General features: G+C 46.5%; 2 protein-coding genes across 3 annotated transcripts in view; one reads left to right on the top strand and one right to left on the bottom strand.

Moving 5' to 3' along the window:
- CASTOR2 (cytosolic arginine sensor for mTORC1 subunit 2) overlaps nt 1–22,234 on the top strand; it is a 221,968-nt gene extending 199,734 nt beyond the window's left edge. Inside the window, exon 9 of one of the 2 annotated variants that reach the window (XM_075013628.1) lies at nt 5,219–22,234. In XM_075013628.1, the coding sequence (XP_074869729.1) occupies nt 5,219–5,317 (99 nt within the window). In that variant the 3' untranslated portion in view covers nt 5,318–22,234. Of the gene's footprint in view, nt 1–3,578 lie in introns of both variants that reach the window. The other variant, XM_075013629.1, reaches the window with a different exon arrangement.
- RCC1L (RCC1 like) overlaps nt 12,336–23,730 on the bottom strand; it is a 59,715-nt gene continuing 48,320 nt past the window's right edge. Inside the window, exon 11 of the mRNA XM_075013625.1 lies at nt 12,336–18,301. Within this exon, the coding sequence (XP_074869726.1) occupies nt 18,242–18,301 (60 nt within the window). The 3' untranslated portion in view covers nt 12,336–18,241. The remainder of the gene's footprint in view (nt 18,302–23,730) is intronic.

Genomic DNA, 23,730 nt, shown 5'->3' with positions numbered 1-23,730 from the left:
AGGGCCTGGCAATATAAAAGGGCCCAGATCTCCCAGCTACTACCACCACGAATGTGGTAGTGGTGGTGACTGGAAACCCAGAACCCTTAAAACACTGCAGGAGCATCGCATCACACACTCCAGCGTTGAGGGCTTGAGCCACTGGCCCCACCCCTTCTGCCTGAGGCCCCACCTCTTCCAGGGGCTTGGAGCAGGTCCCTCCCTGACCCACATTGCCTAGGGCCCAGCAAGGCTGTTGGCCACACTGTCCCACATTCTGACTTGCTTGGCTCTTGTTTTGAAGCTTGTCTGTATCCATAAAGCTCTGAGTTTGTTCCTGGTAAGAAAGCCTTCCTCTATAAGAGGGAGCCTCGGACCCCTCATTCCATTATGTCAAGGACCATTTTCTCCCTAGATGGAGCATTCGCACCAGCCTGGCCAGGCACCCCGGCATGTAGATGAGCTTTCTCAAGGAATCAATGTATCTTCCATCCTCTCCTGACTGTCCCCCCACCTTCCTTCATGGTCTTTCAGTATCTGTGCACCTGGGGGAAAGGAAAATGTTTTAGAGCACAAGGCTGTTCCTTGCTCTTTTCTCCCTCACATGGCCATTTGCATTGTTAATATGTAGCTGCACATCTGCATATAGATATGAAGAGAAAATAAAGTTATATCTTGTCCCATTATTGACTGTAGGGTCTGATGTGACTGGCAGCATTTGTCCAGTCCCTGGAACTAAAGAGCCTGAGGAGGAACTCATGCAGGCAAGGGGTGACAAACCTTAACAAGGCTTAACCTGCCATATAAGGGACTACAAATACCCAAACGCCCTGACTGTCCCTTCAGCAATGCAGGGTGTGGCTATAAAAGCCAGGGTCACTTGCTATAGAGACAGCTGTAAAGATGTAGATGTGCCCTCTGCCTTCCCAGCCTGCTGACAATTGTTACCAGGTTCTATAAACTGCTTTACGTTCATTTTGAAGCTGCCTTTTGTTAATAAAGCCAGTGCTGAGGAAGGGCTCTTGAACAGAACAATATCTGGGGGTGGTTACTTCCACCACCACCACCAACTGGGAAAGCTCCCCTTTAAAATACAGGAAGACACATTTGGATATCTCCCTGTGCGGTGACTCCCAAGCTTTACCCTTTCCTTAGGAGATAGTTTGGAAAGAAAGAGCTCTAAGCTGATAGCTGACCTTGCTTTAGGTAGACATTTACACAGACGTTCCTCTAGTATACAGAAAGCAAATCATTACCTTAGAAAAGTAATGTATTCATAAAATAAAAGATGGAAAAATACCAAGAAGGTAAATAAGCATACTTGGTTGCTAGAAGTAATTAAAGCAACTAAATATCATTAATATTAGAGCACAGAGAATTGCTTCCCTGGGATTCAGCTTAGAAGTTACAGAGTACAGGGGAAAAATCATCAAGTCCCACACCAAGTCCAAAATAAAAATAAACCTGATCGCGTTTAACTCAACATTTCCTTTCTACTTATATATCTATGCCCTGATTCTGAGAAGTCCAGAATGTTTACTGAATTCATTCAAGCTGCTTAGGATCAGTCATTTTTGTCTGTCTTCTCTGCATCAGCGACACAAAGACCCCTCAGACTGCAATTGTTTTCAAGTCAAAAGAATTTCTCTTTCTCCTATTGGCTTCCCTGACTCCCCCCCAACAGATACCTTTACAGGCATTCATTCATAACAGCGTCCTGGTCTGCCCAGCTCTGAACAAGCAGTGCAAGGCCTTCTTGGCCATTATGCACCAGTTTTGGACAGGATATTTCACATTTCACTAGTTTTCCCTCCTAAAATAATACTATGAAGATGTCAAGTTACATGTACTGCTCACCAAAACCCCCACCTGTTCCCATGTGTTACCCTCATTTTCTCTCCCCTCTGGTGTTTGCCATCTCTCACATTCCTGTGTAGTAGCTCAGGGCCCAATCCTGTAAGATGCCCTGTGCAACTTCACCAGGGCTCCCCAAAGGTTTAAGGATCAGTCAAAGCCTTTAGAGCACAAACAGTTTGAGTCAAGGGGCCTGTCTATTTCCATGCCTGTAAAGCCCCATGCACCCCTGCGGTGAGAGGTAATCAGTAAATGCTGTCTTATGGCCCTCTCAGAAATTACCCATGTTTATGGTGCTGTGCCCTTTCTAGCTCTTCTCTGAAAGTTGTACTGTTCGCTGCCTGAAGTGAGGCATAGACCCTGATGTTGCTGGGAGGACTACAGCCCCCTTTTGCCAGAGGCGGTGGAGGAACATGGACGTTGGGGCCATCACTTCTCTCTTTTGTTGCTCTTTCCCATTCCTCTGCCCAGATTGGTGCCCCATCATCTGGCAAGAAGAAGAGTTGTCTGCAGCTGCCAATGAAGTCCCTGTTGATTTCCCAGAGGAAGTGCTTTTAAAGAAAACAGAGCGGCCAACGCCTTTTTCTCCCTGCCAGCTGACTGTGTCTCTAGAGCCCTGCATAGCGGCAGATCTCCGTGGCTAGCGTAGCAGAGTGTTGCACTGCCAGCCGGGAAAGAATACAACAAGCTCCATCCTAAATTTTCCCTGTGGGAGGGGCCAAGTGCTGTCCCTGCCTGGCCTCCTCCCCCGCCTGTGGAGCCCCAGCCCTGGGTCTGTGCTGCCCCTTACTCCCAGTCCCTTCTTTCATGCTGCCTGCCTCTTCCCTGCGTGACCCTGCCCTCTCTTTGCTCAGCTGAGCTCCCTCCCGTCAATGCAAGTAAAATCCATATCGTGGATTGCAGCTCAGATTAGGTGTTGAGCCTGGCGGATGCTCATCCTCATTTTTGTATCCACACAGGGCTCTGTATATCGCTGATTTATTTCTTTACCTGAGACTTCCTCCGCCCCCTTCCAGTGTGCAACACTGCTACCTACTGCCTAGCTGTTTGCCAGGCCTCGCAGGCAGTGTTGCAAGCCAGCTAACAGGCTATGACATGTAGGACAAGGCAATCTGTTGGCAAGACCACTAAAAGCCAAAGAATATAAGATGCAAACATCTGTTTTTTATTATCTGTAGCTGCTTCTACACTTGCCCCTTCCCAAAGGATGTGGCATGGTAATGAGGCAATTCAGAGCAGGCTAATGAGGTGCTAACATGCATATTCAGTGCCTCATTAGCCTAAGGGAGGCCGCACAAATTTCAGACTGACAGTGTAGATGGGGGCAGCTTCGAAATAAGCGCCCCACTTTGACATTCCCTTACTCCGATCTAGTTCTGTGGGAGTAAGGGAATGTCAGAGGGGGGCACTTATTTTGAATTTGCCTGTATTTGCACTGTCAAGCTACAATTTAAAGGGTGCACTTTGAAATTCACGTGGCTGCCTTTATGCTAATGAGGTGTTGAATATGCATGTTAACGCCTCACTAGCCTGCTTCGAATTGCATCATTACCATACCACCTCTGATAGGAGGGGGCAAGTGCAGAAGCAGCCTGTGGCACTCAAGCGTCCTGCCCAAGGTAAATACTAAGTTCCCAGTGGTTCACGTTGCCTTTGTATGCTGCCTCTTAACTAGCCTTTCTCTCCGCAGTCATCCTTCAGTGGCTTTTACTGGAAACATTGTATCTCTCTTTGGTTCTCCACAGGTACCTGAAGAAAATATAAATGGCGTAATCAACGCACTCCAAGTCAGTCAAGCCGAAAAGCATTAGAAATCTTCTGAGCTGGTTGCAGATGCTTTTTTTATTATTCTTCTTTTACTCACAGTATTTCTTGAAAAATCTGACTCCAGAGAGAGAGAGAGAGAGAGAGAGATTGAGCTGCCATGAAAAAAGACTGTGAACTAATGAGGGGAAGCAGCTCCAACATGCTTTTTTTCTTTCTTTCCTTCTTAAAAGTCGGGGGGCAGGGAGTTGTTAGGATTGTTTCCTGACCTTAGGCTCCAAAGCAAAATGCTCTCCTGCTTTTTTGGTGTGAAAGGAATTGGTGTGAAAGACGTGCAGGTGCTCCCTGAAATGCAGAAGTGTAGTCAGATTGCATACATAGTTGCTTTAGGGAGAGTGTGCAGTGAGCATAAAAGAAAGAAATGTGGAATTAAAAGAAGAAACAAAACATTGAACTGTATTGATCTTTCTACTAGCATCAGACTGTATGAAAATGGTAACAATCCCTTCTGATCTGTGTTCAGATAAGATAAATAATTGGGTACTATTTTCCTTCCCAGCTCAGTTTGAGAGAGTAGGAAATAAGCTGTTTGGTTTTGATTCTGCAATTCAGAACTGACTACACGGAGAGCATTGCAGCACAGTTCTTGATGAAGGGCTGTCTTCTGCTGATCTGAACTTTGGAGCCTCTGTGTGCTGTTGAAGTTAAGTGTATTAGCTCCTTTAGCCACTGTCCCCCAACATCTTCTTGCGACCCTGTGTCCAGGCATCCTTTCAAGCCCAAGAAAATTTAATTCTCTGATCTGTGTTATCTCTTACCATCCCTTCCTTTTTCCCCTATCCCGAGGCTCCTAATGTGCAGGGATTGAGGATGGTTGTCATGAGGCCAGTTGCGTAACAAGACTACTAGGTGCAGGTGATGTGCTCATATCCACTCTTCTCCATTCCTATGGAACCACTTTCACTCCCGTTTCTGTTCCATCACATCTCTATTCCTTAGGGTAAGGAAGCATCCAAAAGTCCTGACCTCTTGGGCTTCTCATGGAAAGCCTCATTGTTCCTGGCTCCCTTGTCTTTCTACAACCACTCACATCCTTCTATGGCCCAAACTCTTGGTGAATGTTTTCCCACCCTGCAAAACGGTTGGTCAAGAGCTCTGTGCTTTTACCCTAAACAGGGCATGCCGATACCCATACCCTTGGGGTGCTATTTATTTCACCAGCTGCATAATGTCTTTGGTGGAACACGGTTCTGTTTTGGTGACAAAACTAGGTTCCAGTCCAGTGGGAGTCTTTTCTCTGGCTTCAGTGGCTTTGGAACAGGTCCACAGGGCTCAGTATTTAGAAAAGAGACAGAGTCCTACAGAAATGTCCTGAAATGTAGGGTCATTGGCAGTGTTCCTGTAAGTTGAATACTTGCCAGCCTCCCAGGAAACATTCAGATGCCTCCCAGATGATCAGCAGAGCACCTGTAGCCTGTCACAGTGGGCAGCGGGGGTTTCTGTTAGTGGTAGCAAAATGTATTCTGCCCCTGGATGTTAAAATTAGAGAGAACACTGGTCATTGGCCTGGCTGCTTAACCCTTTATTACCAGTTTGGGTTTTGTTTTTTTGTTTTTTTCAGAAGAAAGTGATGCTGGTCTTTAATGGCTGGCTCTGCAGTCCTGCTGGGAGCCGCAGACATTTTGAATCCCCTGCTAAAGAAGCAATGAGTCAGTGGTAATGGCGCTCATAGCCCACTGTTCTGCCAGGCACATGCATCGTCATTTCAGAACTGACATGCAATCAGGAGGATGGGGGTGGAGCCGAGGTGCCAGTTGATGGTGAACATAGAGCCGGGAGGGTCAGCTGCGCTTCGGGATCTGCAATGAATGGCCCAGAAATGCCATGTGTCTGCAACAAACCTGCACCCTGATGAGACTTAGAAACTGCGGGGGAGTGGATCTGTGAAGAGGAAAGCCACGTTCAGAGACCAGCACCAAATTTCCCTGGTCATCATTCAGCCTGCTTCACCTCTCCTCCCCTGTTCCTTTAATTGTAGATCCTGTGGCTTTAGTGAAGATTTTACACACCCAGGTTAACTTCAGAGAGAACCATTAACGCCACCTACCCAGCCCTGCATCTTACAGATTATCTCCAGGCTTTGGCTGTGGCTTTTCTCAAGAGCCAGTTAAACAGGTGTCTGTTCCTACCCGTGCCTGTGACATTGTGTGTGTGTGTGTGTGTGTGTGTGTGTGTGTGTGTGTGTGTGTGTGTGTGTGTGTGTGTGTGTGTGTGTGTGTGTGTGTGTGTGACATACATAGATATACGTGCTGCTTACTGTGTCATTTAGAAATAACAAGTGGCCCTCTAATACCTCAAAGACTAACAAATTCATAGATTAGGTAATTGTTAATCTTTAAGGTGGTACAGGACTGCTTGTTATTTGTGAAGCTGAAGACTAACATGGCTGCACCTCTCAGTCTGTGTGTCATTCAGATTGCACAAAGGTTTGGGAGAATTAGCTGTTAAGGGCTCCTTGTCCGAAAGCTCACTCTAGTCCTGAAGTTGTGGTGCTCACGAAATTAATGGAGGACCCTTCGCGTTTTTTAAATCAGTCACTACAGCATTTTTAGGCACTAACGTCTTTCCTTTTTAGACCCCCGTGCAGGACGCCATCCCTAAATTGCTAAGTGCTTCGCTTTGAACACCTCTTGTTGTTTCAGGTTAAGCATGTACTTAAGGGCTTCTCTGAACTGGGGGCCTTAAAAAGAACCTGTTGGTTTCCCTTTAGGTGGCTTCCCAGCTGACACGTGGAGAACTATGGTAACTCCAGACTTCGGGGGCTAATGCTAATCGCAGATAGAACACTCTGGGCTTGTCTACACTTGCCCCCTACTTCGAAGGGGACATGGTAATCAGGGTGACAGGAAATTCCTGCAGTGTATATGCAGCACTTCATTAAGCTAATTCTCCCCTGCGGCGACTTAGAAGTATCTGACCTCGAGGTGCTGGTGGGCACGTAGCCGCAGGCACTTTGAAGTGCCTGCACAACTTCAAAGTGCCTTTGCCCCTCAAAATTTTGGGGAGTAAAAGCACTTCCAAGTGCCCACAGCTACATGCATGCTGGCACTTTGAAGTTTGGCACTTCGAAGTTGCCACGGGAGAGAATTAGCTTAATGAAGTGCTGCATCTTCACCTCAGCACTTCATTAGTAATCGCCCATCACCCCGATTACCATGCCCCCTTCAAAGCTGGGGGCAAGTGTAGACCCAGCCTCTGCGTCTCTGGATATGTTGCCTGAAAAGCTGCTTTCCTTGTGCTCTTTTGCAGTGTATTAGTAGACATGGCCTCAGGTTGTATTGTGTGATTTAAAACAAAAACACCTACTGAAGGAATAAATTGGTCTGCAAAATATGCCTGATGAGCCCTTATGTCAAATCACAGTCACAACTGAAGTCCAGCTGAGTTGTTGGACGGTTATGGGGTTTGTTTGGTCATTTCTCACAGTGCTGGTGCTGTAGGTTTTTTTAGCCATTGGAACATTGGATACGTCCCCTGGTGGAGCTATGGTTTCATTTAGCAATGCAGAGATTCCTTGAGCGCTACCATGTACTATTTGTCATCCAAGTTCTTTGAGCGGTAGAGCTTCAGACTTTTTTGCAATATGGTGGGGCTAGAAGGTTTTCCTTCTGAAGGGTATAAGCTATTGGAAAACAATTATTAGTTTATATACTGGAGAGCAATTACATTTGTTACCTTCTCCATGTGATGCTGCTGCTTCCTAAGGAGGAAAACATTTATGTGACAGGATTACTTGAAATGAGCAGCAACTTTACTGAGCCTTAACAGAAAGAGAAAACGAGTGATTTTGTTTTAATTGTTATTTACACTGTACACTCAGGCAGTTTTAGATGACAGTTTAGGAGGGGGTGGTTTCTTGAGGGAGTGGGCCTTAATTTTATGAGATTACAGGTGTCTCTGGGGTGCTTTACAACTCTCCTCACAAGGCGATATGCGGTCATAAAAACGTTCACCTGGAAAAGTCATATGGTGTGTTATGAATTTGAATGATTCAGTATTTCTAAAGTTACCATAGGACTAGCTGTTTTTAACCCTCTCCCCTTATTGTCTTCATAACCTCAGAAACCCTGGATTATTTTGTACACCTGTCTCTTTAAGGATTGATGGAACAAAACTGTTCCTCTAACATTACATAGACGAAGGAAGAGTGGAAGTAAAGTGTGTTAGATTGTTTCAGGCATTCTGCATAAATATAACTGTGGGTCTGCCTTTAAGCCACCGGAGCTGAACCGAAATGTGTGGGGTTCTCTGACCCTTTGGCGAAGGAGTTTTATTCAGCTCGAGTTGCTGATCCAGTTGAGTTTTTGAAGCTCACATTCATAGAATAATAGAACACTAGAACTGAAAGGGACCTCACGGGGTCAAGTCGAGTCCCCTGCCCTCACAGCAGGACCAAGCACCATCTAGACCATCCCAGATAAATGTCTATCTAACCTGCTCTTAAATATCTCCAGTGATGGAGATTCCTCAGCCTCCCTAGGCATCCAACCATTTCCTTTCCCCTTCTTTCTCCCCTTGCACAAAAACTCAACAGCCACCAAAATGTTGATGCACATCTGTTTCTAAAAGGGGGATGAGGGAAAGAAGTTCTCAGTCTTCTTTGTTATTTCTCTGGGGCCTTTGTTGCAATGACTGAATTTTGTCTTTTTTCTATGGGATTTCAGCTGCAAATTCCTTTTTGCTGTGCAAGTGTGCAAGCGTGTGTGTGTACAGTCACATAAATGTAGAGTGTTTACAGAGAAATACTAGTATGGATCTTTTGTACACATATATAAATACCTGTGTTTTCTGTTTCCATGGATATATACTGTACATAGCATATGTACTTGAGCAATATAGGTTAATGTATACTGTGGGAATGTATGTGTGTATATTCTAGGTACACACTTAGCATGTGTATATGTAATAAGTACTGTATACACACACATATTCACCATATAGTTTTAATTCAAGTGTATAGGCAATATGAATATTTAGGTATGCTGACTGGATTTCTCAAATATATTTTTAAAAGGCGCAGCAATGGCTTTTTTCACTTGTCGCCTGTGTTCCCCATAAGCTGAGGAGAGATTTCTGTGCCCCCCAGCTGATGAGCGGAGTGCCCAGAGCCAGCAGCATGTGTTTCTGTTGGTGGTACACATTCCTACTGGCCTTTGTGTGCACAAAAATGTTTATTCCACACATGGGTAGGACACATTAGAGGGAACATTGGCAGAGACCTTTAAAAATGTTCAGAGCAAAGTATCTGGAGGCTGATCTTGGTTTTGCCAGCTGGCTGCCATGGGTAGATAGTGTTCTAGAAAGGATTGTGTTCTTTGTTTTTCTTTTAATTGCCACACTGAATTGCATTATTAAGTAGATAGTGAAAGTTGTGTTTCAAAATGCCTATTCAAACCCCAGAGTCCAGTTGGCATAGAATGGGCTGTCCACCCAATTGTGTGAACAAGTGCAGAACTGGGACCTTTATTTTATTTTATCTTTTGGAGTTCATAAGCAATTTTTGCTCAAAGCAATTAAGCAGCTTTCTGACTTCAGCCAATAGGAGGAGCGCAGTCTGAAAGCTTGTGAAAACCTGCTGTCTTTTGAGCCTGTGTTGATTAAAATCATCTCGTTCAGAGTGAATTCTCACAACTCTGTCTGAGCTAGCGCACCTGTGTGTTTTGTCGTTGTTGCCTCAGGTTTTCTAACTGGATTTTATCATAAGCAATTTTGGGGAGATCTGGCTGCTGCTGATTTAGTGGCTGCTGCTGATTTAGTGGCTGCTGCTAATGCAGATGCTGCTAATTATTAGAACCTTAGTATTTATTGTCCTGATTGGTGATTTAAATCAATGCATAATTTTATAACAAGTCACAGTGTGAGGGGAGGGATAAAAATAAGAATGGAAAATATTGACCAATATTTGAAAGTTTATTGTTCTTGCATCTCATATTCAGAATCTTGTGATTCCTAGAGTGATGTTCATAAGAATCCAGATGAGAAAGGTACTTTACCAAAAACATCAACTAGTTTGTTTTCTTACTTCTGTGAGCAGATCCTATCTAAACTACTTTAGCTTACCGACTTTTGTCTGCCTCAGAAGCATATAATTGGACATCCTTTTCAAGGTTCGGATGTCTTTCTTTTTGCATCCCTTAAGAAACAGGTTTTGGTTTTGAATAATTTTGGATTGTTGTTGTTTAACTCAAGATTGTTGTGAGATAATGTCATCTTTTCCTTCCTGTGTTCAGTTCACATCTCCTATTTTGTTGTAAAAGCTTTAGTGGGTCTTGTTAGAATTTCTTAACAGAAATGTACTTTCAAGGAAGTGGTCCTCATTATTTCTAACTTATCCCCTGCTCCCCTCCCCCCGCCTCTCCCCCTTTTTTTTTGATAAGTTTCACTGTTAGTTTATTATGACTATTCCCAGGGGCAGCTGGAGAATGTTGTTGAACAGAGACAAATTGAGCTTTCTCCATAACCAAGGACATGCATCCCTTTGGCAGGGTCTGACATCAGCAAGTGAAGTCTGGCAGTAATTTACACTTTGAGAGCTACCGTACGAAACACACAGGGCTCTGCCTGGCACATTGTAGAAGAGAAATGGTACTGGAAGCAAGGGTCCCTGAGCCATTAAAATTGTCCTGGAGTAATTAGTCAGGTCCCATTCATCTGAATCTTGGATTTTATTTCCATGGCTCTCCAAGGAACACAACCGTGTACAATGCTGCCGCCTAAACACACTGTCTCAGCAGCATGTTTTCGCTGAAGAATTACTGTAAACCTGGGGCTTTCCTTCCGAAGAGACATTACAAGGAATTTAGACCTGTCTGAGAAGGGAAGGAAGTCAAAAGCTCCATTTGAAGAAGGCAATAAACCCATCCAAGAATTCAAATGCTTTTGACTCCAACAGTCTAATACGCTGTGAGACGATTAGCCAGGTATTCCCACTTCCCACATTCTCTCCAGCAGGAACCTTTTTCTCCTCTTCTCCTCACTTTGGGCCAGATTCAGAGCCTGTAAATCGGCAGCATGTCTTTATCCCTCAGATTGTATTAATAATCTGAGCAGTCCCATTGAAGTCAAGGGAGCTTATTGTGGAGTAAAGTGCTAATCAGTATGAGTTATCAGCATCTGGCCCTAACAGGTCCCACATTTGTCGTCTTAATTCTTCCATAAGACACTGGTGATTTTTGCTCCTACAGATGCAGGTGACATTGAGGGGGCCAGCTGGTGCCAGTAGAGCACCACTGACTTCAGTGTAGACAAGGGCAGTTAATGCCAGCTCATGGGCTCAACTTGGGATCTTCCTTGTCCCTTTGGAATCCTCACATCAGCTGCAGAAGTTTCAAGTCCTTGCCCCACAGGAGAAATCAGAAGTGACTGCAGCGGCTGGTATAAAAGCATTGCAGGTGAGATCAGAATTGGGCCCTTCACTCAATAACCAGAATGAAAACAAGTACTGAATGGCTTTAGGTAGGACCGTGGGGCGGGGAAGGTCCCTTGTGGGTGACAAACGGTGTCAAGGTTTTGTTTCTGACTCCGCATGCAGGGTATCAGGGTGTTGCTTCTGTCTGTGCAATGCAGCGGAGGGCTCTGGCATCAGGATTGGAGGCATTGTGGAGGAGAAATTGTGAAAGGTTGATCCCAGTTGGGAGTGAGGGCGTCTCAGAGTTTGCAACGAGGAGAGGGGAGGGAGATGTAAAACTGTATGACACCAAAGAAATAATTATGTTTTTATTAACCTTGCAAAAAAAGTACATCTTTGAGTTAGTCAGGAATCAGGACTGAAGTGCATTTGATTTTTTAAGACAAGCCTTTTTTCCCAGCCCAATGAAGAACCCCAGTCAGAGTGAGGTTGTTCTGCCTCACAGAGACAGCCTCAGAGAGCAAGAATCAGCCCACCCAAAAGGGGAAGTATTCAGTAAGTCCTTCTCATGGTCCAATCTCTTTTCCAGGAAAAACCTCAGAGCATCTCCTCATCTCTTGAGGTAAGATCTGGGCCTCAAACCCTGCTGCCTGCACAGAGCTTATGGCAGGGTCTGGGCCTAAATTAAAAGCATTATTACCTCAGTAGTCTTCTGACCAAAGTCGAGTGGGGGCTGGCACATTAATGCAGGCAGCACAACTTAAGGGGGAGGGGGGAGAGCTCCCTCCCATTGATCTGCTGGCTGTCTAATTGCCCCATTCTCTTTTAGCATGCAGGGTATTATCTCAGAGCTGACCCCGTCCCTCCTGCCTATGCATCGTATCTTTCTGAAAAGCAGACCCTTAAAAACAGCAAAGAAGGTAATGAGGTGGCAAGTAACATCTCATTCCTTGTAGGCCGGGCTTTCAAGAGCACCTCATTCAACAGCTGAGCAGTGTGGCTGAAAGGATGGAAAATACATGAGAGGAGGGAGGCTGTTGCATTGCTAGCCTCTGGAGTGATTGCATTTTCTGGTAGCAGTTGTCCAGCTGAGTCGGAACTTCAACAGCTGGCTCATAAGCAAAAACGTCTGCTAGTGGAATTTGTTCAAGCACAAGTTGTTGTTTTCTGGTCAAGTATTTTTTTTTTGTTTTATTCTTAACAACAGCAAGCAGCCTAAGGGGTCTCACTTAGCTGTTACAGTGTAGTCTACAAGAGTTGGAATGGATTAAGTTTATACTCCTGCCAGGGATAGTAAAATCCCGTTCTCCTTTGGCCCAGTATAACTCTGTGTGTGTGTGTGTGTGTGTGTGTGTGTGTGTGTGTGTGTGTGTGTGTGTGTGTGTGTGTGTGTGTGTGTGTGTGTGTGTGTGTGTGTGTGTGTGTGTGTGTGTGTGTGTGTGTGAGAGAGAGAGAGAGAGAGAGAGAGAGAGAGAGAGAGCGCGAGCAAGCAAGAGGGAGAGAGATCTGTAAAGCTGCCTAAGAAATAGGGGAGCTCATGCCCCACCTATGGACATTTTTATGTCAGTGAATTAATAGACATTGAGCAGCTTTGCACTTCTCAGCACTTTAACTGCTGTCAGCACGTTAACATGCATGTGTGTGGTAGATTCTTCCCCGTGTTCAGTCCTGTACTCCTGTGGGCCAATACTGAACTAAGACTCGATTGTGTTGTAAACGATTTCTGCTTTGCTCCTTCCCTGCACCCAGCTATCTTCACTCGGCTCACCTTAGTTTAAACTAACAAATGCGTGCACAGTATGTCTGTTAATCACCTGAAATCGGCCCTGCAAGGCTGCAAGCCAGCAGAACTGGCCGTTTCTGTGTCCAGAAAGGCAGCAACAGGCTCTGATCCCAAGTTGCTGAAGTCCACGGGAGTTTTGCTGTTGTTTGATGGTTCCCTAAGCTAGAATTGAGTTGCTGCTTGCCGGTAGTGGCTGGAGAATCAAGCAGAAACCAGGAGGACAGTGTGAGCGGAGGAGAGCTGGGGCCGAAAGAGGCAGCAGCAGGAGAGAATTGTCCGAGAGGGGCCAAAAAGCACTGGCAAAGTGGGGAGGAAGGGAGTGTCCTTCTCCTCTTAGTTTTTGTACTTGAAAAACAGACTCTTATTTTAACAGGCTTCAAAACAAGAGCCATAGACCAGGGATGGGGAACCCACGGTCCAGATCCGGACGGTGGCTTCCCTGGTTCTGGACCCCGAGGCTTGGGGGTGGGGAGGTGGGGAGCCCCAAGCTTCATGGCCCAGATCAGGCAAGCCAGGGCTGGATCTGGCCCACAGGCTCTGCTGGGCAGGGGGACAGGAAAGGCCTGGCCAGGCAGTGGCTCCAGGCTCTGCACATCGCAACTCCTCCAGCTGGGGAAACAACAGGCACTGCATGCAGAGAGGCTTCCCCACTCCTCTGATTGGCTGGAATTATGGGCAGTCAGAGCAGTGGGGGGAGCAGTGCCTGGCAGCAGCAGCAGGAGGAAACGCTCCCCAGTGTCTTTTCTGCCCCCACTGCCATTTCCCCAGCCAGGGGAGGGAGAGGCAACAGCAGCAGCGCACAGGGGTAAGTGCCCCCACCCCAACTTGCTCCCGCCCCCTCCTCCTGCCCAGACCACCCCTGTTCCTCCCCGCCCTCCTCCCAGACTCCCACCTCCAGCCTGCTCCTGCACCCCCCACTGCTGCCCCCAGCCTGCTCCTGCACCCCTCCCTCCTGCCTAGAGCCCACACCTGTCCCAGCTGCTCCCTCCCACACACCAAAACCTGAAGCCCACCCTGGTTTTGGTCCTGCCGCAGGCCTCCAAAAGAGTTAATCTAGCCTGGGGGAAGCCCTGAACCTCAGTTCCCCTTTCTGCACTCTCCTGTCCATGGTGCTGGAGCGTGGGGGGATGAGGTGTCTCAATCCAGGCCACATCAATGCGGATGCTGTTGCAGGGGGAGGTTCTGCTTCTTTCTTTCCTGTGGCCCTTGACTGATTTTTCTGTGGGTCAGTGTCCCCAACCCACAAATGCTTCCCCACCCCTGCCAGGGATTCACTGGCAGCAAACACTCAGCCAAGCCGAAACTGATTCTCTCTCCTGCTACGTCTTTCTCCCCACCCATACGCAGCGGCAAACATCACTCTATTTGTACTGAATAAGAGGCTTGTTTTCAGGAGGGCACCAATGACCTTGGCATTGCTTTTGTTGTCTCTCTCTGGTTTTGGCCTGAGTTTGTCTTTGGTCCAGGGGATGAGATGTGTGGGTCTTATTGTATCTGGTGGCGTGAGAGACCACACCCCTTTGTTCCACCCGCTCTGGGAGCATCACATTCCAGGGGAATCAATGGAGATGCACATCTCATAGAACTGGAAGGGACCTTGGGAGATCATAAGTCCAGTCCCCTGCCCTCTTGGCAGGGCCAAGCACCATCCCTTTTTTTTTTATTTATTTAATCTATTTCCCCCAGATCCCTAAACGGTCCCCTCAAGGATTGACGTCCCAACCTGGGCTTAGCAGGCCAATGTTCAAACCAATGGACTCTGGGCTGTGGCAGGGCTGAGCAGCCCGGACTCTCTGTCCCACAATCTCAGTCAGGGTGGGATAGCCAACAGTCTGCAGGGCCTGGCTGGCAATCAGCCCAGGCAGTGAATGAGTTTTGCTGCCCAGGTCCCTCAATCAGGGCAGAGCAGCCAACAGGCAGGCTGTGTCTGCACTGCAGAGTTTTTCAGGAGTAACTTATTTCAACGTTATTTCTAAAAAAGAGCGTTCACACTGCGAGAGCGTTCCAACTGAGCGTTCACACTGGGAGAGCCCGATTTTGAAATGAGAGCAATGGAAGCCAATTAAGTCATAATTACTTCTGCTTCATACACACTGAGTCAGTTTTGAAATTGAAAGTGGGAGGGAGGGTCGATGAAAGTTGTTTGTTTTGATGGCATTACTACTTCCAGTCAAATGCTCTGTTATTCCGGAATAACAAGCTTTGCAGTGTGGCTGCAAGGGGTTTTCTTCCCTAGAAAAAAGGGGGTTTTCCACACCAAAAAAAAAATTTAAAAAAAATAGTCACCGGTGTGGACAAGCCCGTAATGTTGTATGGGTAGTTCAGTGGGGAATTATCTCCTAGGCAGTATAATAAAGGCATCTGATGGCCTAGCTCCAGCAGGTGGCAGACCTAACCAGGCCTCCTGGCGGGGAGCTGGCCACCTCCTAGACATGGGATGTTTGGGATGGGGGAACACAGACTCTCCCACTCCAATGCCTCCCAGCCCAGGCCCCTATCAGAGGTGGCGTAGTCCACCACTAGGTCATCAGGGATCCACCCACACCACACTGGACATTTTACAAACAGTCCCACAACCAAACCTGTTCAGCTTCCCTGGGCTCCCTCCTATGCTCCCCATCTCTGGGGGTACCCAGGTGACAGTGTCCTACTCCATCTCCCTTCAGTAGACGCTTTGGGGTGGCTGGTTTTCAGTGGCTCTGGCCATCCTGCTGGGTCTCTGGCACAGCAGCAATCTCTGGCCGTTGCTAACTCCAGCACCTGCGAAGAGATGTCCTGCTCCTCTGGAGTTCTTCGCTGACTGAGCTAGAGGGCTGGTCTTCTGTAATGCCACTTCCTGTCCTGTCCTACTCCCAGCGGGGTGGTCCTGAGTGTCCAGGTCCTGACCACCAGGTGGCAGTTGTGGGTCTCTCCCTGTCTGTCTGGCAAGGAGAGCACATTCCCTTGATGCATCCACTTGATGTGTTTATACCTGCCCTGACCTCTTGGTGTAAAATCGCCACACGCCTGCTGCCATAGCTTACTTCATGTTTACCTCTGACTTAACAATTACTATCATATCTACTGAAGGAGAATGAATGGATGCAAATGCTCAGGAGCAGGTGCGTTGCCACAGTCGTGCGTAAGCATTCCTATTTAACTTCCCATCGTCCAAACCCCTCCTCACAACCCCTCCATCGCATCCCACCAGTGTAACAGGACCAAAAGGGCTTCATTCTGATTGTTGTTTCCAGTGACTGCATTTTATTAATGTCTGCCCATCACAAAGCTTAAGGGTTTCTAAACTTTCTGGTGGGGTATTGTGGGTTTGAAACCAGCCTTCATCAATTACAAATAATATTTAAATAATAGGAACAATCCTTACCAGCTGTTTTCTAATCTGAAAATGAATAAATGTGAAATTCCTGGTTCTCTTTGTCTTCATGCAGAATGCCACGGTGCTAAAAATAGCAACACCTCGGCCATTTTCCCAGTCTGAATTTTATATGGAGAGAATTTTCTTGAACTATTCTGTACACTGGGATGCTTCAAGGCCCCAGTGCAGTCAAGCATGTGTGTAGGTCCATTTGCTTGCTTAAAACTATGCAGATCCATAAGAGTGGGATGCTGGATTGGAGAGAAATGGTGTGGCGCACTTGAATTGAGTGCATCACATGCAGTGTTCCCTGTAAGCTAGGTCTTTGAGTGGCTGAGCAAGAAAGATTCTGCCCAGCTACTTAGCGAATGCCCATCTCTGGCAGCATGTGTTGCTACTGTGGTGCACATCAGTACATATCTTGGTGCACATAAAATGTATTCTGCTCATGGATGGAAAACAATAGAGGCAAACCTGGTCGCACATGAAGATGTACTTCCCTTGAAATGAACCCCATCTCTAAACCACGAACACGTTATTTTCACATGGGCTGAAAGTAGGTCTGGCTATTTCCCCCTCTCTTTGGGCAGCATAAGTTTTAGAGCCATTTATTTGTTGGAAAACTCTGAATCCAGGCTCTGGTTTGCCAGTGGAATTGTAGTTTGGTTTCTCCGCATGTTCTTGCAGCCATGTCCACAATGGGTCAGGCTAGTAGCTTGGGCTGGTATGGAACCTCTTGGAATATGGGCAACTGCTGAAGTGTTGCAATACTGAGAGCACAAAAGCTGAGAATGCAAATGGTGGTGTGGAAATTAATCCCAGCTGTGAGCATCTGGGGGGGCTCTGTCTCAGCAGGTCCCGGTGGTGTATGTACTGGGGGGAGGGCAGGGTGCCCGTGTTGGAAGCCAGCCGTCACAAGGCTTTTAAATGACAAAACACGAACTTCTGCCGCTGATCATCTCTGGTTCACTGGCTGTCAGCTTCCCAGGCTGCGCTGTGCTGACCTTTGCAGTTTGGGTTTATGGAACCACACCACAATGAAAACAGGGCCCCATTCATCCGTGGTGTAGAACTGCTGGAGTCAGTGTAACAGTGCCTGAACATAAGAACATAAGAATGACCATACTGGGTCAGACCAAAGGTCCATCCAGCCCAGCATCCCATCTGCCGACGGTGGCCAATGCCAGGTGCCCCAGAGAAGGAGAACAGAAGACAATGATCAAGTGATTTATCTCCTGCCCCTGTTCTGAAGGCTAGGGCACCATACTTTACCCCTGGCTAATAGCCATTTATGGACCTAACCTGCAAAAATTTATCAAGCTCTTTTTTAAACCCTAATAGAGTCCTGGCCTTCACAGCCTCCTCGGGCAAGGAGTTCCACAGGTTGACTGTGCGCTGTGTGAAGAAAAATTTCCTTTTATTAGTTTTGAACCTACTACCCATCAATTTCATTTGGTGTCCCCTAGTTCTTGTATTATGGGAAAAGGTAAATAATTTTTCTATATTCACTTTCTCCACACCATCCATGATTTTATATACCTCTATCATATCGCCCCTCAATCGCCTGGCCTGGGATCTTCATTTCCTGCGAAGCAGTACAGGGGTAGCCGAAGAGGGGTGACTTGTGGGGACCCTGCTTCCCAGCATGCAATGGTTCTGGTTTTAATCCCAAAGCAGAAGGCCATTCAGACCAAGCTGGGTCTGATCATCTCTATCGGCACCGGTGACCCTCTATAGGCACCTGTTGAAGATTAGGATTAGATGTCATCTCCTTGTTAGGTGAATTAGGCTGATGTCCTTGGCACATCATCCGCATAGCTCTTACTTAGGCAAAATGTGAATATCAATTATCTGTGATGTTGAGCTATCTACCTACCCCTGCCAACACTGAGATTTTGAACACAATATTAAATGCAGGATCTGGTGACAGGACAGTTCCCTTTGCAGTTAGCCACTGGAGCTAATACCTTTCAACATGCAATATCTAAAGCAGTATTTCTGCTCTCCTATACTAGGTACTTTATTTTCTTAAAACCCTAGCTGCTGGAGTCGTGTCAATGCATGACCATCTCCGCTTTCTTTTTTTTTTCTTAAGTTTTCATCCATCTTTGTTGGTTCGAAAGCCTTGTGAAGGTAACTTAAATCCACCATAAAAGATCTGAAACCAGAAAGCAAAGAAAAAGAGCCTCAAATCCATCATTTAAAAATATCCTGATTCATGATTTTTGAATGCTTTAGTTGGCAATACTGCTAAAACAAAAACCCTTCTGTAAAAAGCTGGTCTCTCTGAATACGTGTGGAAAAGCTGAGAGCTTTAACCTTCAGCAAGACGAGGATGCGTGTTGGAAGAGAGGGAGTGCAATCTTTTACGCATAATACACAGCTGTTCTAGACAGTTACTTGGTTAACTTGCAGCAATGTGCATAGATAGTCCACTTACTTAGCTAGTCTTGTATCAAGAACATAATTGAATTTTGAATGTCTCCTTTCCTCTGGCTATTCTGTGTTTTCCTTTTGTTGTGTTTATGAGTGTATGTAGTGCCAGTTTACATAGGCTGAGGTGAAATCCAGTCAGTCAGTATTCAGTGGCAGATGTTTTTGCTTGTAGGTTAAGTTTACAACAAAAGACAGTTCTGCATTAAATGCTTCTAGTTTTCCCTTTGTAGCTTAGGACCAAGTAGTGTCTGCTTTGAGGTGAAGACCTAGGCCAGGGGTCAGCAACCCCCTGGCAGTGATGCCAAGAGTGGCGCATGAGCCAGTTTTCATCAGCACACGATGTAGAAGCTCAGCCTCACCCTCCTCCCCCACGCAGTTGGGAGTTTGCTCAAAACCAGGCTGCCTGTGGGTTCACCAGCTAATCTGCACCTTAATTTATTAATGAAGCTGTTGTAAGTAGGACGGTTAGCGACTTTAAAAAGTGTCACCAGCCCTCGGACTGTTCAAGGAGGTCAAAAGGTCACATTTCAGCACTCTACTTCTATTGTGTATTTCATTCAAAAAAAATTACTTCTCCTGCCTCAATATCATGCACCCCTCCACAGTAGTTCACTCTCAAATTGGAGTGGTTTGGTGACTAAACAATGTTCTTTCACTGTAAGCTGCCCAGGGCTGCACGCCTCAGCTAAACAATTAGAACTGCAGAGTAGGGCAGAGCTCCAAGGGACAGATTGTCATTTACACCAAAATCACTGTACACCATTCCAGCAGCGCCCAGGGAAATTCAGGTGAATGCAGACGATATTTGCACTCCCTTAGCCCTGCCAGAGCAATGTACAACACGGCCTTTGTGTTTATGAAAATGAGGCCCCGGGGCGCTTTGCTACTCGTGGCTTCCTCAGGGGGTTTATTTGCTCAGACTTTGCAAAAGTGGACTTGCATTCCAGGGGCGGGAGGGAGGGTGCATTTGCTGGTTTCAAGCTGGGGTTTGCACTCCCAATCTTTTGGATGACCACTCTGAGTGCAGTTCTGGAAATAGTTCCCAATGCAAAGGCAATCCTCATTTGTCCGCAGATTTCTCTAGGAATGGCAATATCTGCTGCTAATATCCATAAAACATATGCTTAACCCTGCGATTGATGGTGGGTAGGTGACTGCTGCTGTCAGTTACAGGAGGTACAGTCCAAAAGCAGAATGCTGATGGCCTCTTCTCCTCTTTTGTAACCAGTAGCAGAATTCCCATTGATTTCAGTGGGGTCAGAATTGACTGGGCCCACTGGCCCTCCTTCTGCATTCATAGCTCCGGGTGCATTACCTGTAGTAACTGGTGTTCTACAGTCATTCGGGGTGGTGACTGGGGGACTTCTCAGCTTGGTTTATCACATGCTTGTCTTAGATTCAGAGTCTGTGACGGTGCAGTCCTACAGCAGTGTTTCTTAAACTTTTTGAGACCACGGAACACCAAACAATATATTTTATGTGGAACGCCTATGAAAATTTTCTTCAAAAACAGACAGACAAATCCCAAATGGCAACATATACAGCAAAACCAAAATGAAGTAGTTTAATCAGGTTTATAGCAATGAAGAAGCAGCATTGTTTCTGGTTTTAATAATAGAAGATAGACTGTCAGTGTATTTTTCATAGAACACCTGCGAGTTGTCCATAGAACACCAGTGTTCCACGGAACATAGTTTAAGAAACACCATCCTAGAGAGTCGTAGAATCATGGCATCCTAGGGCTGGAAGGGACCTTAGGAGGTCATCTAGTCCAGCCCCCTGCCCAAAGCAGGATCAACCAATTAAGGGTTTGCTGGGCTGACTCTTAATTCAGCAGTGTTTCCTTCCCATGCAAACTGCTTTCTATCTTATATTTTAGGAAGCTAACTAAAACTAGGCACTCACGCAGTGTCAGACTGGAATGGCAGTGCTCCCGTTAATGGATAGGCAGTGCTCCCGTTAATGGATAGGCCTCCAGTGTTCTTTACCACTACCCTAGGAGGCCATGCGTTTAATGCACCAGCTCTCAGTGCCCGATCTTGTAAGCCCTTACCCAGCTTGTTGGCTCCAGTAGGAGTATGGAGATGGAGAGCCAGGCCTGAGTTCCTTGTGCACCCAGGCTTGGTAGATGGAATTTTGTAGTGGGGTGGAGCAGGTGGCAGGGGCCTGTAATCCTGTTTCTCGGTCTGAGGCAAAGAAACATGAGAGAGGGGGCCTTGTGGAACGGGTTGTGTCAGACCCTCCCAACAGCTCTGTTGGCCTCAGTGTTACTTTGCTTCTAACAGCTCGAGCCGAGGAGGCTGCACCTTGAGAATGTTCATTTGGATGGGCTGTTTTAATGGAACAGCAATGCCCATTCTTAGCTGAGCCTTTTCGGACCGATTCTGAGGTGAAACTGGAGAGAGCCCCCTTGCAGTCAGAATGTACCCCACTGTAAACTGTTGCCATTAGCTTAGTGAGTCTAGATTTACGCTAGCATAACTCACATCAGAATCTGGCCCTGTCCCCAGGACACTTTGCTGCTAATAGACATTTTATTAGTGTTTTGGTGTGTTTGAACAGGGCATCGATTGCCCTTTTTCTTTAATTAAAAAAATTCAGCCCCAATGCCAGTGAGCTGACTGAAGCAGGTCATAGCACGGAAGTGGTGTGTGGCTCGGGTTTTCTGGCAAATAACCAGCTCAGAGAAATTCTCACTCCTAAGCTTTGATGCCCCTAGGACCTACAGCCAGTCACTCCCCACACCTTGTGCTTCATGCAGCCCACTTGGAAAAATGGGATAAACACCATTGAAATCTCCAGGCTCCTTGAACACAACGTATTTGAGCTGAACTTTCCTCCATAATTTAATCATCCCTATACTATGTTCAAGCCCCAGAGGGCATCTGAATTTCCAGCAAACTCTCCTTGTGCTGAAAGCAAAATTGTGGCTGTTCTCTTACAGAGGGGTGTTGGGGACCGTGGTGTGAAAGGGAACATTTGGTAACACAGCCTTGTTTATTCCTGTTGTGTTCGGTCTTTGCTGGCGTCACGCAGAAACAGGAGTTTACAAAACTGCTCCTTGATTGGAACCCTCTTTGCTTTTTAAGTTTGTGATAAATGTCACAGATGCATTTCTTCAAATGCCACAGCAAGCAGCTGACATGGGGAGAATTTCACCTCTGTGCACAGGACTGGTCCGACACCTGTGTTCAGTCCTGCACCAACCCGACGCACAAGCACAGGCTGAGTGACTCAGCTGTAGCCAGCAGGGCTACTTGCACGTGTATCAGTCTTAGCTAGATTGAGGTGGAAAGGCTTCGGTGAGACAGAAGCAAGCTTCAATGAGCTTGACCCAGTCCTCTGCCCAGAGATGAATTTCACACTGTCACATTGCAATAGTAACACAGGATCTTGTTCTTGTCTGGAGTGTGGAGCTGGAAGATGGAGGGTTTTGCTTAATGCAGAGAGTGCACATGCTTATTTTACTTGCTGGTCTTTTGCTGAAACTCAAGATTTATTGTACTGTATGGAAAAGAAAAAAAAACTAATGTTCCAAAACAAATGACAGTATATTTTGTACTTTGTAAAGTGTTAATTAAAATGACAAAAAAAGCGAAACACGCTGTCTGCTTTTGTACGGATCAAACTGATTAAAATAAAGCAGAGCTTGGCATTGTCTTTGTAAGATGTAACTTGCTTTTGTTAAGACTTTTCAAAAAGGCAACAAATGCTAGGGAAAGAAAAGTCTGTGCTAGCTCTTATCCCTGTACCCAGGGATAATTCGGTGGCTAAGGTCCTGAATGTCCTGCTGACCCTTGTAATCACACCAAGCGCCATTGACCAATGTGGGCCTACAAATGATTGCTGAGACCTGCTCACATAGACCCGATTGTAAGGTCAGGCGTCGGCAATAATTCTTAATGGGGGGGAAGGGGGCAGAGGGTATGTCCTGTCTGCTGTGTTTGCCTGCACAGTCATTGCCCTCTGCACTGAAGTGTGTGCTTTGTGGGGAGGAAGGGCAGCACACAAACCCAAATCAGAGCCTAAACTTGCCAGTCTGCCTCCATGGAAGGTCTCCAGCCCAGCTGGCCCGAGTCCCAAACTGATGTGGAGAGCTGGGTGGAGGGAGCTGATGCCCCTGCATTACCATCCAGAGATCCAAAGTGCACTGATCTTCGGCCCCATCATGATGCGCTGCAGCCTCCCTTCAGCCAGCCTTTCTCATTGTAGCGCACGGGCCAATAGGCAACTTTCGAAGTTGATGTCTCCCCTCAAGATGACAAGTGGCAGAGAGGAAGCCGTGTTAGTCTGTATCTCCAAGAACAACAAGAAGGCCTGTGGCACCTTACAGACTAACAGATATTTTGGAGCATAAGCTTTCATGGGCAAAGACCTGCTTTATGCAGGTGACTCATGCATCTGACGAAGCGGGTCTTTACCCATGAAAGCTTATGCGTCAAAATATCTGTTAGTCTATAAGGTGCCACAAGACTTCTTGTTGTTCCCCCCAGGATGAAATCCATTATGGTAACAGCACCATCCTTCAACCCCGCATCCCGGCTGGCTGCCTTTGCTGTGGTCATTGGCAGGTAGTTCATTGCCCTGTTCCTGTCCTGGTCTGTCTTGTCTCTTCTGAGATTAGAAGACTATGGGATGGAGTCGCTTTCCGTTACCAGGTAAGAAGCTGCCATTGTTCAGGAAGACAATCGTTCTAGACGCCATGTAGGGTGTAGTGGTTTAGTTTACCATCTGTCTTGCAGAGCTATCAAGGAAAGCTCCCACTACAACTTACTGTTCCAGGCAAGGGTGAAGCTTTGAGGAGTTTGGAGGTTCCAGTTGAAATTCACAAGAAAGGCAACACCCTTGTCTCTCCTGCAACATGATTTACAATTGGATGTTACAAAACAGGCATTTTTGGTCCCCATTGAATAAACAGTGAAGCATTTGTAAATGGGTCCTTAACATGATGGTTTGCCTAAGTAATTTAGTGCATTTTGAACCCTGTTTATAGTCTTCATCACTATCATCATCAATAACCATGGGCTCAGCGCCCGTTAGTGTCTGATGCCTCTCTCACTATTTCCTTCCAGCTTTCCCTGTCCCATGCGGAGTGGCTTAGTTTCTGTAGACTAGCTCTGCACCAATCTACTATATCATCTACCCATTTTC

This window comes from Carettochelys insculpta, chromosome 19 (genome assembly GCF_033958435.1).
Source record: "Carettochelys insculpta isolate YL-2023 chromosome 19, ASM3395843v1, whole genome shotgun sequence".
Lineage (NCBI taxonomy): Eukaryota > Metazoa > Chordata > Testudines > Carettochelyidae > Carettochelys > Carettochelys insculpta.
The sequence above is the reverse complement of the archived record's forward strand: the minus strand, read 5'-3'. Positions and strand labels throughout refer to the sequence as shown.